The sequence below is a fragment of the Orbicella franksi genome, chromosome 12 (assembly GCF_964199315.1).
Source record: "Orbicella franksi chromosome 12, jaOrbFran1.1, whole genome shotgun sequence".
Classification (NCBI taxonomy): Eukaryota; Metazoa; Cnidaria; class Anthozoa; order Scleractinia; family Merulinidae; genus Orbicella; species Orbicella franksi.
The window spans coordinates 6664326-6678761 of record NC_138156.1 but is presented as its reverse complement, the minus strand read 5'-3'; the positions used below and the strand labels follow the sequence as shown (position 1 = coordinate 6678761).

The following is a 14436-nucleotide window of genomic DNA, read 5'->3' as shown; positions in this document are numbered from 1 at the left end:
GAAAAAAGCGTGGCTTTTCGAAAACGCTCCTCGAACCGGAGGAATGTGAAAACGCCGGCCGGCTTTTCATTTTCGTTTAAACGGAAAACATTTTGAAAAGGGAGCTCTTTGAAAACGATGGCGCCACGATAATCATGTGATTTCTCTGACGGAGTTTTCCTCGAACACAAATCCAAAATGACCGGTGATTGTTGCGTTTTTAAATTCCTCCGGCGTAGTGTGGACGGAAAATATTTGATGCGTTTTCAGAGTGAAACCTCTGTTTTCGAATTCCTCCGGCGTAACTACATCACCCCTGTTACATATTCCCCACACATATTTATAGAATGGTCGCACTCACTATCGAATTCGACGTCCGCTTCCCCCTCTCGCTTACAGTAGCATGTGTCTGCATCTTTCATGGAGCAGTTGGCTTCTGTCACACTACTTGACACGAAGATGTGGTATAAAAACCAAAGAAACAGTGTGAATATCACCCCGGCCACACTCACTATAAACCAGAGGATGTCCAACACGAGAAAAAATACCATCTGTAGAGAAACAGGCCCACGTAAGGTCAGCCACGACTCTGAAGAAAACAAAAAACTGAACGAAAACTTAGGCTTAGTCGCCAGCTCATCTCTTCATATTTGATAGGATTTCATGGGATTTCAGCGACGTGCGTGTTTTCTGTGTACATCACTGCACCTTTCTGTGCAACCAACATAAGCTTAGGCAATATAATGCAGAAATATTAAAAAAAATCTTAAAAACTCACAGCTGTCTTGTATTTTTTCCACCACGTCAGTAAGCCAAGAACAGCACAAAGTGCTAGCTAAGACAGAATATAAAGAGAAGAAAATATTAAACAGCCGAGCGAAGAAAATCAAATTGATCCAAACAATTAACAACAACAACACGAAACAAAACCAAAAAATTCCGTTAACAATGTGAGCTTCCTAAGATATGAAACTAATTCTGATTCTGTCTACGAAGGAGATGGGGTATTGTAGGTAGAAATATAGGAATTGATATTCTTAGCACATTTTTTTCACCATTGAGCTGGCTAGAAGCAAAATAAGCCGGCCAGTTGACGTTTTCAAAGTAAGCTTATACTTTGCAGTGAAGCCGAGTTTAGCTAAATTTCGGTCTGACCTAAATTACTAGCTAGGCCCAATGCACTAGTTGTCATTTCAACAGGTCATACTTTGGATGTTAAATGCATTTTTCTTGTAGTTTCATTGGTGAAAGTAGTTGTCCGCGGTTGCTTTACAAGATTTATAAGCTTTAAGTCATTTTCCTCTGACAAATAAACAGCTTACTTTAAACTACGACATACCCCAAATCCCGTCCAAAGGCCTGATCCGTCAATTCCTCCCATGCTGGCATAAATAAGGCCACTTACAATGTCGGCAAATGCAACTACTCCGAGAAGAACTGACACGATGCCAGCCGCCTTTGCCTTTCCTGGCTCGACTAGCTCCGTCATTGTCGCAAAAAGGTGGTTAGCTGAGCACGATAAATTTAAAAGCCCAACTAGAAATAATTCAAGTTAAAGTGTGAATATGTTGGTTCGGAATATACGCCAAAGACTGTGAAACTCCCAGGGCAACCGATTAGCATGAGTTAATTTCCTTGAGTTGTCGTCAAGTTGCCCTTTTGAATGGTGTCGTCAGTCATTTTGGCGCGCGATTTCAGTCTCGATAAATTTCCTCTTGGGGGAGAGGTGGGGAAATTGGTATTCAGTCTCAAAAGACAATCTCCAAAGGAAGGCTTCATATTTTATCGGCAGAGTATTCTAATTTGAGGAAGTTAACGATTCAATGATTTTTTAAGTTTATGATGCTTTAAATGCAGCGCTTTTTAGGCAAGCGTTTTCCAGCAAGCATGGCTTCGGCAAAGTGCATAAGATTCATTCGTAGTTGCAGATTCTGCCTGACTGGTAATTGCTTCATCAAAAAGGATAGATACAGATGAGTAGTTAAGTTCCAGAAACGTTCTCTACACAAATTTCTACCATAGTGACTCTTAGTTATCCAGAATTTTTAGTTTAAATAACGGATTTTACGTTTTCGTTGCTTCAGTTTTTAAGCATTATAGGCGTGCGCTGAGCTTTTTTTGTATGTCAATGATGCGTGGAAGTTAAAATGGGTTATTGTTCATTTTTATGGGTTTAACAGCCGATATATGAATACTTATAAGTAGTTTTTTGAAACACATTTCAGAATAAAAACTAGCGATAAAAACGACGTTTCGATCTCCCTGAGATCATTTTCAAGTTGTAGTGAAAGTGAATGAAATATACATATATAAGTACAAATTAGGGCGTGAGAATGTTCAACAATAAAATATGTAAATACAAGCGCTAAAATGTAAGTGTGAAAATAATAAAAATACTATAAAAAAATTATATCAATAACTTTGCACGGATTGAATTTGACTGTTTGTTCAAAGTTGGCTTAAGCTCCTTTATAGAGCATTTCGTAGATCAGGCAGTCGAATTTACTTTGGCACTTTCTCAAATTAAGATCTTAAAATCACGATATATGTCATTTGGGATTGTTCCATGTTGCTCTTTTATGTGATTCCGATTGAAGACGATCCTTTGTGTTCCTCAACGCGCTGATAGAGGTGTCGGCACGTATACCCGAAATAGTTTGCATCGCACAAACCACACTTGTAGTCGTAAACAACGCGTTGCTGGGTGATAGGCGGCTTCTTTTCTTTTGGTTTGATCTCGTGTCCGAGTTTCGGCTTGTATACACGGGGGGAATATCAACTCCAATTTTGCGGCCTAGTTCCCCAAATTGCTACTACAAGTGTGATCTGGTAAAAAATGATCTGTTAAAACTGAACCTTAGGTTAACTCCGTCAACTCCGGATGTTACAGAAACGAAATTAATTTGACCCGTTCACGTAGGTACCGATGGAAGTACCCACCTCCGGGGCCTAAGTGGACTTAACAGGAGCAGAGGCGTAGCCAGGATTTTTCGAATGAGGTGGGTGGGAGAGTTACACTGTGCCAAAGTAAGGGTACTCACCAGATTGTCATGTTGCCCTCCACACCTGTTCTAGGTTGTTTGCTTAAAAATGCTCACAAAAGGAGGGGGGGTCACGGGCCCCCTTAACTACGCCCTTGAGGAGGAGAAGGCTCTCGGTGGTAGTGTTCTTAGATTACTCATAACGGCAACCTCTTTCTCGGGGTCGAGAGAAAGGCCCTGAGAAAGAAGTAGATACGGCTATTGTTTTTGGAGTGATACAGCCATACACATCAAGACGAGTCATGATCAGTCTCAACTAATATCCTTCGTACAAATGTGTGCAATACTTTTCCCTTTATTGTCAAACAAAATATTCACATCTATCCGCAAAAATAGTGTACTTAGAAAAGAGCTGAGTAACGTACAGATATATAAAGAAAAGAGTTGCTACCAAGCAACATTGATTGGTTGAATACTCTGTTTCTATGAATGCAATCACATGTACAGACAGGTTCAAGAAATAGTGAGCCAGAACAAATATGTAACAAACTACGATTATTTGATGACCAGGTTTTATCGTTAAAATGGTGTTGCTGTCACGGGCAACTGGCTCCGTTTCCAGTGGCAACTTGTCGACCTTTGACGTTCTTGGTAGCAGAGCGCGCGAAATTGCAGGCGACGGTGTTGTTACCATTGGAAACGAGGAAAGTTGTCCGTAGCAACGTCACAAAATCTCCGTCGCGCCTTACTCAACTGATAATCATTGTATAAATTTGCTGTGAAATAAATGTGTTCAACTATTGTGAAGTATCTTGGGGGTAGAGAACGTCGAGGGCCTTTCAGCAAAGGTTGTCTCTGAATATATAAAATGGATTAGCCCTGCTGTTATGAGCTGTTAGTTTGATACACTGTCATCACGTGCGAACTTTACAGAACAATCGCCTTAAAATAATTCACACTGATATCACTCTAAAAGCATGCACAGTGGAAATGAAAATGTAATGTTTGTTTACGAATGGGGAACAAGTGCCACTTTTGGCAAACACCCGTCAGTACACAAAAATTTCGGACTCTTTGTATCCAATCAGGAAACAGAGAGAACACTGGAGACCATTCCGACGCTTTGACGTCATGCTATACTTAGCAGCCTCTCCTTCAAGGAAGACCACATGCCGAAAATGTCACTTGTTCCCGGAATGTGCATCATTTTTGATTTTTGTAGCATGCATTTATGTGTGTCAATATAATAGGTCAGTTTCGATATATTACTGAAATTCAGCTTGATAGTGAGGTCTAGAGACAAGCTCTGTATCGTAAGCAGTCTATTTGAACGTATGTCATGTGCAAGTTTATGTGCCACTCTTGAAAATGTGTTCTTGTTTTCTTCGGTTATTTTTAATACGATTTGCCTTGAAAGGCATAAAATCGTAGACGAAACCTCTAGTACTTGGCAGGGTATTCTGGAGCGGTTTCTTGTTGTATCGAGGTGTGCTGCATCACCATTCCCGGCTGCGCTACCACGACCACGTTGGTTGTCTGTGAAAATATTGTCATAATGTGTCATTGTTTAATAAATAATAATAATAATAATAATAATAATAATAATAATAATAATGACGACTTTATTTCGGCATTTCCACAAAAGATAAAATGGCTCTTCATCCGAAAGTAAAACTAACTACCTTACTAATACCATAAGAAACAAAACCTCTATATTAGTAAGGTACTCTAAGTAACTGAAAGAGGAGGGATTTTTGAATGTGAGTGAAGCTCCGTGTTTGTTTTAACCATCTCGCATCCAGCAATTGCGAATAGAGTAATTTTTTATCATTTCTTGACTTAACTTGATGATGAGGACGTTAAACACCTAATGACTGACCTCACGGGAAACATTGAGGGTCTCAAGGAGACAAAACTCCTGTCTCCCTTAGGGCCAGTCATTTTAAGTGCTTTTTTGATCTAAAGGCGCGAAAAGTTTGGCACGGTGTTCCCTTTTTGAGTTGAGTGAAACACGTGTGCAAAGCGAGCGAGACAGAGTTTTTAAATCTTCTGAAATATTCTTCGTAAAAATTCCTCTTTGTCTGGAAAATTGCAGCGATTGGTAGAGGCCGGGAAGAGCGTAATGGGTCAACGGCAAGCCAAATGAAACAAGGGCTCACTTGTTCACGGTTTAGCGCTTAATTGTCGTCATCAACACAACAACTGTGATGAAACGAGGAAGAGCCCGGTATCGATCAACTTCTCTGAATCAGAGTATAAAATGTAAGCCAACCAACGTTCCTAAAACGGTAAGTCTAATTTTGTGCTGGAAAACTGCTTTTATTTTCTGAAAGAATACTGCATCTGTTTAATTTGAATCTTTACTTCTTCATTCAGTTGCTTTGTCGCATGTTTCTGTCACATGTTTCCCTGTGCTGTACGTTGTTGAGTTCAATTAATATTGTGATATTTTGCAATTCTGTGGCTTTTGTAGCTTTCAGGATGGCATTGCCTATTGATTTTTTTTGTTAGTCCGTAGTAGAAAGCTCACATGCAAGATCATAATGAAATCTGGCGTTTTCATTGATTTCCCAAACGGAACTTTCGCTTTTCGCCGAAGCGACACTCACCGCATACATTTTCACATTTATAGTCTAGCATTATTATTATTATTTTAATTTAATTTACGAAACACATAATTATTCGAGGTTAAGAATTTTATGCAACAAATCCCGCTTTACAAGAAACTTCTTTAGAGGTCGTTAGTGCCCGGGTAAAATATTTCCTTTTTGGTCCACTATCCAGAGAAAAAGGCCATAGAAAAAGGGCTCGTTTCTCGAATTTTGAAGGTCCCGAAAAGTTTTCGTACCCGGAAAGCCACAGCAAAAGCCTTATGATTACAGAGCTGTTTTATTTACATATTTATAATATGAACAGGAGTTCCTTTCACACAAGAAGTTTCAGGTCTTTTTAGGTACAGATTAACTAAAAATGACTTTGCCGACTTAAAAGGTTTCTGGAGCTTTCGAAAAACGGGCCCCGCACCCTGAGCACAGTAAATCAGTAAGTACTGCGCATGCGTTCTATACTACAGTCTTCTTGAGGTACGCAAAAGAAAATTGTCTTGTTTTACACTCTTATTTTATATAATAATATGTTTTAAAAGAACATTGAGGCTGAAATTGGCGAAATTTTAAGAATATTATATTTTAAGAATAAAACCGAAAAGAATGTAACGTGTGATAAAAATGTGTAAATGCAATACAGTTATACGTTTTAAACTAAACCGTATAAAATTTTTCCTTCCCTAAACAGCAAAACTAGCCAAAAAGCAACAAAAACAGCATTAGCCGTTTGTTCGATGCCAATAACCATTCCTGTAAGAAGATATGTGCGTGATATCAGGCTATAATGCCTGCAGCTGGCTCCAAATTACTTCAACACCATCCAGACACCAAATACATTCAAAAACCGATATGTCATATGCCGTAACAATATTCACAAGATTTTTTCAACCTAAAATCAGCAGAAAAATAAGAGTATTCAGCCTTGATCGGAAAAACAATATTCTTACAAAGCAATAGAGTGTGCACGCTGAATGACGTTGTTTCTATAGTGTAAGCGTTACGCTATCTTACGTATATTGCGCTACTTACAGTGGCTTGTTTGGCGCAGCAGGTCCCGCAACACCCAATGATTGTAGCAGCAAAAATAAGACAGGTAAGGAGCGCATTGAGGATCACCATGGCAATAAAACAGGACTCGATCACTTTGATGTCGCTGCAGTTGTGCACTGTGTTGAAATAAATTCGAATGAGTAAAGTTTAAAAGACATCACATATGTTACTACTTAAGTTATGGCGGACTGCCTCCTTTCTCCTTATAACTACAGTGGAAGCTTACTTACGGTCACCTTTTTGGCCCGGGGAAAGAAAATTCCGTCAATGTGGCCACCCCGTTAATGCGGCCAACGACCACATTCTGAGTTCCCAACCTTTATAACCATTTATAAGTTTACCCCGTTTACACGGCCACTCAAAACCAGTTATGTTCATCGTTGTAGTGATTAAAGTTTATTCCGGATCGATGTTTATTATAGAACAGTTCTTTAGAAGTGCGTTTGTGATATATCTGTTAAATAGACGTCGCTTTTCTTTATTACATAAAGCTGTGTTCACCAGACCAAACACGTTCAAAATGGCGGATGGATGCGGAGAGGAGGCGAGTGCCGAAAAGAACCAAAATTGGGGCTATTATGAGGCCAAGTGTCTAGTTGAAACATGGGCCGATGAAGAAATACAACGGCAATTATCGGCGATGGGTAGAAAGTAGGATATTTGGGAGGACACTGCCGCAAAACCTTAATGACAAATGCGAGTAACATGAAACAGCATAAATTACACAACCATGGATAAAACGTGTTTGAAACCGTCATCTGATGTGAACAACGCAATAACAAACATGTTGAGGCGAAACATGTTTCCTTGAAACACGTTTACTCAAATCATGAACACAGCTTTAAGACAGATAGATTCAAACTTAATCGAACACCAGTCACGTGATTGGGTTCAATTGGGTTCGGTAATCGAACACAATCGAACTCTCACCAAAAAATTTTGAGCAATCAGATGTGTGATTGAGTTCAATTAGGTTCGGTCGCGTTCGATTTGAGGCTGGATAGCGCAGTAATATTGAAAAATAACGGTCGACTAAAATCAATTCAATGGCAAATTCGCGAGGGGAATGGGAGGTGGCGGGTCTTCGCTGTAAGCTCGCACGCATGCTCTAAAACAAAATCGTAAACTAAGAAGGCTACTCTAATATTTAAAGACTCCTTAGGCTGATAAAAACAAAACAAATGAGATAGAACTATCGTTCGTTGAACTTTATTTTTCGGAATTTTTCGATTATATGAAAAGGCTATTTTTTCTTACCAGTAAATGGAATATTTTCGTCAGCATTGCAAACACAACGATCGTAATATTCATCTTGTTCGCATTTTTCTTCCACCACTTTTCGAATTACATACCAGACCAACCAGGCAATAAGACAGACAACTACTTGAACAATGGTTACGATCAGCCAAATAATGCCAAATACCAAGTGGGCCACAAACTACAAATTAAACACGTAATTACAGGTTAATGCACGGATAATCAGTAGATTATACCGTTTAATTAAGGACGGCAAGGAAGGTATTCCATGTGTGTTTTTTTGAACAGATGGCAAAAGACTTTTTAAAATGTAAATGGACTAAAACGGGAGTAAAACAATTATTTTACACATTTCAATTTTGTCAAATTTTGAAAGCGAGCCGGCTTGTTAACAGGTTTGCAATTGTCCAGAATTGAATGGTCCATCTGAACTTTGCTATCACAGTCTTAGTATGGGCTCGATTTCCGCTGCTCAGGGAGTGCGGGCTCCTTTCTTGAGCAGAGGCTGGTAATCGAGCCAAGTCTTAGAAGTCATTTGTGAATATAGGGTAGGAAACCTTGTTTTACTGAACATATTCCATCTGAAAAAGGTTGCCTCGGTGGCTTATCTTGTTGCATGAGCAAAGTCGGTACAAACAACGTTCGTAGCTGAGCCGCTTTAAAGGAAAAAAAAAGATAAAAAAAAGAAATGGAGCGAATGGGAAAAAAATGTTTCTTCTACATACCACTGCCTTGCTTAGTTTGATCCACGTCACGATTCCCAAAATAGCAACAAGCATTTGCTGCAAAAAAACAACAACAAAAACAATGTATAGAAATCATTAAACTGCATAAAAACAAAAGCAACAACAACAAAAATAGGAACCATGCAAGGACTAGTGATTGGCCTGCTACGCAAACTTGCTTTGGATTCAATTCGTCGCACAATGTTTCCTGCAGTGAGCGACGAACCCAGATTGCGCCTGCGTAGGAGGCCGCCAATTAACAGATTAATCAATCAATTAGTCAGTCAATGGTTTTTATCTGCTCTTATAGTCAACTGTGGTTAACCAGTTTTCTTCTCCAGATTTTGGCGGAGTATGTGAGTTCTTTTTTCACATATTGCACATTTAAAATTTAGTTAAATACAGTCTTTTTAATAGGAATAATTTTTATAAGAAAATGGAAGCTGAAAGAAGCAAAATTTTACGAATATGTTAAGAATATTCCCAAGCAACGATGAGATTTTGTTAAGCACATTTTTGCCGCGTTGATGGAAAATAAAATGCAATAAAATCAAATAACGTTTCAAATGAGTTTTATCTCACCCTAGAAAAGGATCGTAAATTCGTTTCTTTTCAAACGAAAGTGAAAACTAGCCAAACAAACCGATAAAGATTGATCAAAATTGCGTAGGGTGGAGCGTTATAAGGGACGTGCACAATGCAACACTATACGCACACACCATACAGCTTCTTTTTTGTTATGGCTCAATTCCTGGTCATATCCATTTTATTTGACTGAAATCTAACAGTGTTGACAAGAAAAACGAGAATATTCAACCTGGAAATGAAAAATATACATTCTTATTTAAAAAAAAGATCGTACTGTGAGAAATTTATTGATAACCGACGCTGCCTCGCTCTATTTATGTTGTAATTCAGACATGTTAAGCTATGTTAGACATCATCGAGAGACCTTAAAACAAATAGCGGCCCATAGTGAGCTTTTGAAATTCCAAAAAAATAAAATAAATGAATAAAAATAAATATTGAAAAAAAAATAAAAAATAAAAAATAAAACGGCCTGGTACAACAGAAAGGCCAGGAATCTTTCCAATTAACATTCCCTCGAGAGTAATAAAAAACACTTTTCATCCAATTTATTCATGTTTTGTTTTGGTAACCATACCTACACGAATGCTTCAGTATAAACAGAACCCAGCAATTTTCTTCGACGGAGTTCTAAACTCCAAACACGAGGTTTTCTTTTTAAAATACCTCAATGTTTACACTTCTTTCTTGCCTGCTCAAAATCACTCGTTTTGCGAAGGTTGAAGAGAAAGCCGACCACAGTGTGAGTTCAATCGTTTTAATATGGGCGTGCTACTGATTTCCGCTAGCCAATATGAGAAAAAAATATTCTGAAAAACAAAGGAACGATACATACAAGCGCTTAGCGAAGAAGGCTTCTCGAGCTGGTTTTACGAGGAACATAACGTTTACACAAATCAAGTGAAAAAAGGGTTTCAACTTATGCGGAGCCAAATTCGCGCGGTCGAGAAAGAGACGCTTTTATTCCCGACAAACGAGAAATGAATATTACTTGATTTTCTGTTCTATTGAGGTTGAACTGCTAAGAAGATTTCAGGCACAGATTATATTCAGACAAGTTTGCGTCTAAGAGTACTCAGAAATGAATTTTAGCCACATTTTGAAGTAAGTACGCAATCAATTCTACGTTTCAGGGTATGGCTTATTTCGACCTCGCTCGGAGTTGAAGTTGTTCTACTTTTAAGACCCTTTTTTTTCAAGTTACACATCGATGAAAGAATCTTGATGTTGGGATAGCTTCGTGTAGCGAAAATTGTTGATAACATACCCCGAATCCAGACCACAGACCCGAAGCATCAGGCGCACCAAGCGCCACGTTGATAAATCCGCATATCAAATTGCCCAGAGCCAGAATAGCAATGATAATGGACACGATCCCGGCTGCCTTCGCCTTTCCTGGTTCAGCGTCACCGGACATCTTTCGCAGAACTTAAAGAACGCAGCAATAAATCTGTCAACCTTGGTTTCTCTGAGTTTTACAACTGCTCCAGTGGTTTGCCTACGGAAACTGGACTGTTTGGGCGGTAGCAATTTTAAAAGACTCCTGATCAAGGTTATCCCAAGAGACTTTTGTCCAGTGCAGTATCATAGAAACGGAGATAAACACACGAGTCCAAACAGAATGAGCCGACCAATGGTACGAAAGCTACGGAATGGCGCTAATAGGCATCTGAATACACACTGAAAGTTGAATTCCGCCGAAACCATCCGTCCATTGTTTATCAAAGTGATTACCACTTGACTGGTCAGCTTTTGTTTTGCCAGCACCTTCAGAATTGTGCAGCTACAGAAAAAAAAAGCAAAACCTCAATTTGGGTTTTCGTCAAACCGTGTCATGCAGCGTTTCACAGCAGAATTCATACTTTCTTCCAGATTCGGTGTTTGCATTCATTTAAATTTTACGCAGTCACAATAAAAGCTTTTCCTGTCAGCAATGATGAACACCGCGCGGCGAGGTGTAATTATAAAGAAAAGGAAAATATATTACAATACACGAATTATGCGGGATTGCTGTAAGAATTGCATAATTATAAAATGAATTCAATAACAAGTTTGTCGACCACCATGGCCACCTGCGTCGTAATTTCTTCTATTTCGGCGTCTTGGAACCTTAAACAAAAACTGATCTGTCACTGCCCATACAAACATAGCGAAACGTCCAAAACGTTTCGCTGTGTGATACGACAATCAAACAAAAATAGCGACAGAGTGTAGTTTCTTACGTTATTAATTCAAACTTGTCGGTTCTATTGAAAGGCAAAATGCGTTGAACAGAATTGAAGGAGAATTGAAGGAGGTGAGTCGCCCAGGAAGAAGAACACCTGTAAACATTTTTTTGGAGGCGCTGGGAGTAGTTTGAAAGTTTATCTTTCACTGTTTTTCTGATGATAAACTGTCGACCATCAGAGGAGGATAAAAAAACATAAGAATTGTAAACTGGTGTTTTTACAGCGCAGCTGACTGGGTCAATGATTACAAACATTACATCAAGGTACTCGCTGCTAATTGGGCAATATAACAGAAGCGCCGAAAAAACCGGAATAGCATGCACTCCTTCGAACGGAAACACTTCCACCGCGGCATACATCGAACAAATGGTTAGTTTCCACCCAACATCAGTAAAAGCGAATTGGGTTGATCATATTAACATAGTTCATTCTTCTTTTAAAAGTGAACTTTGATTTCATCACAGCCTTTAATCATTCTGAAGTTACAAATGTATCACGAACAAAAATGGCTGGTCGGAACTTTTTTTAAGGCAAAGCGAATTGTCTGCTTTTTCTTTCCGGCTTACGAGCAAATAGGGCTTCAAGTGTTTTGCCTGGCGAAATCACCATCTGAGCGTTTTAAGTTTTCGTGAAAGACGGCGGCAAAGCAAGCGTAAAAGAGGTCGGGTGCAATGCAGAAGGGCTTCACGCTGGTTATTCATCAAGTTTCCCGGATCCCGGTGAGTCATAATTGTGCCGTAAAAATTTTTTTCCGGGACCCCCGTGAAGTGCGATAATAGTAATGGAAACCATGTAGAACATTAAAATAGCTTGAAATTTTGTAGTTTTAACTTAATAAATGGACAATAGTAGCTCTAAAAAAGGAAATAACTGTTATGTTGCAAAATGGCACTATTATGCCGCCAAAAAAGCACTATTATGCCGGCAAAATGCACTATTATGCCGGCATTATGCTCGATGCTCCACATATAGTATTATGCTCGAAATTATGCCGGCATAATGTGTCAACCCCTACGCCCGGTTAAACGTTAACTGTGGTTCTTTGTTACGTAACCTTACTCCTCGCTCGCCAGATCAGACTCGGTATTTGCACTTATGCAAATTTTCCATGAAAGTGAGACAGTACTAAAAAAAAAAATGTGCGAAGAGCTTTATTCAGTAATTAACGATAAATATTTTTTCATAAAATAAACTAATAAAAATTTAGGGCGAAGAATTTCTCTCTCTAATCAGGTTTCTAAAGTATGTAACGTAACAAGACAATTTCTGTAGTTTGAACTAATTAATCTACAAAGCTGTAATCGGACAGTTGGCTGTAATCAGACACCTGTAATCAGACAGTTACACGAGCCAATCATTTGAAGTCTTCTTAACTGAATCCACCAATCACAACATTGACCGAGGTTCATCTCCGTAGGCGGTTTTCAAAGGAGCTTAACACCGTTTTTCAAGCTATTCTCCATATTTTTTTTTTCGGAAATTGTAATTATCATATTTAAGAATGACTATTGAAAGCTATTTTTCAAATGAAACTGTTTCCTTTTTGTGAAATTGTAATGGTTACGATTAATTGGTAACAGGACATTGTGTCGTCCAATTCTGTCTGTAATCATACTTGTGACTGACAAATCGGCCTCCCGCTTCGCGGTCATCCCATTTGTTTTAAAATCATTCATATGAATTGACTACAGACCGAACTGAACTCCAGTCAGTCCTGTTACCATTATAAATTAGCGATATAGTCTTACCTTTTAATCAGTTTTACCCTTTTAAACTTGTAAAGCCCTTGCAAGGTAGATTTTTAATCGAACCCTCGTGACTTTTTATCGTTAGTTTCTATTACCAAATTATTATTATTATTATTATTATTATTATTATTATTATAACAATTATAATTATCATTGTTATAAAATAAATTTTATATGTTCTAATATAAAAAAGTAAGGGCGAAGAACCCCTCGCCCTGCCTAGTTGTCGGTAAGAATTTTTTAAATATATTAATATCTACGAGACTCCATTATGAGTGCAATAAACTACAACGTTAACGACTCAATCAATATGAAATTCCGCTAGCGTCATGTGCCGTAGTGATTCGGTTTTTTGAGAAAAAACCAAATGTTCAAAACGCAACTTTAATACGGTATTTATTTAAAAAGGAACAATAACAGAAGCTGTATTACAGTAACAATTATACGGTGACTGGATTAAGGAGTCGGAGACTGGAAAACGGGCTTGTCACGGTCCCTAGATACCTCTTGGCCGGGTGTCTGGAAAACTCGAATAGCGAATAGCGAATAGTCGCGAATAACGAACAGCGAATAGTCTCGATTAGCGAATAGCGAATAGTGCGAATAGTCTCGAATAGTGCAAATGGCGGCGAACAGTCTCGAACAGTGGCGAATAGTGGCGAATAGTGGCGAATAGTGGCGAATAGTGGCAAATACTAAGGGTACCCAGTGTCTCGCAGTCAACCTCGCAGCAACGTAGGATGGGATTTCCCCGCTAAAAGTTAAGGTACAGACGCTGTAATATTATCGGATCAGAATAGGGGGGGTTATTGGAATAGGGGCACTTATCAATGCAAACACATTCGAAGGGGGGCGGTTATTCGAAAGGGAGCGCTTATTGGAAGGAGGGCGCTAAATCGAATCATTACGGTATATATAGCATTCTGATTATCTTCAAGCGATTGCAGTAAAGACGAATACAAGTAAAGAAAAACAAGATCACGGTCAGACTAAGTACCATAACAAACAAAGTTGAAATTACAAGTATCCTATTTCTCGCACTATTTCCGCCTCTCCTCGAGTAGAGTTGGACTTAGATATGTTTTGTTTATATCCCGTCCGTCATGTTCAAACATTATGGCATTAGGTTTGTCGTCCATTTTACGTGTCTGCTCGGCGACCTGGCCTTTGAATGGCAGCGAGGCTGGAGGTGACCTTGCTTTGATAAAGATCTCTCTACTACTGTCATGTAAATGCACCTAGTTAGCATTAGAACAACTTTATTTACACAACAA

The 14436-nt window shown here is 38.8% G+C and overlaps 2 protein-coding genes across 2 annotated transcripts in view; both read right to left on the bottom strand.

The window, feature by feature from the left end:
* Positions 1-1676, bottom strand: part of LOC145463820 (uncharacterized) — a 2398-nt gene extending 722 nt beyond the window's left edge. Inside the window, exons 1-3 of the mRNA XM_081447615.1 lie at positions 1319-1676; positions 758-814; positions 294-530 (exon numbers count right to left, since the gene is read on the bottom strand). Of these exons, the coding sequence (XP_081303741.1) occupies positions 294-530; positions 758-814; positions 1319-1468 (444 nt within the window). The 5' untranslated portion in view covers positions 1469-1676. The remainder of the gene's footprint in view (positions 1-293; positions 531-757; positions 815-1318) is intronic.
* A 1616-nt stretch (positions 1677-3292) lies between these two features.
* Positions 3293-11240, bottom strand: LOC145463913 (uncharacterized). Its single transcript, XM_081447705.1, has 5 exons — positions 10454-11240; positions 8599-8655; positions 7874-8054; positions 6596-6732; positions 3293-4496 (listed from the first exon to the last, which is right to left on the bottom strand). The coding sequence occupies exons 1-5, from the start codon at positions 10601-10603 to the stop codon at positions 4401-4403; spliced, it is 621 nt and encodes a 206-aa protein (XP_081303831.1). The 5' UTR covers positions 10604-11240; the 3' UTR covers positions 3293-4400.
* Positions 11241-14436: the final 3196 nt, after the last annotated feature.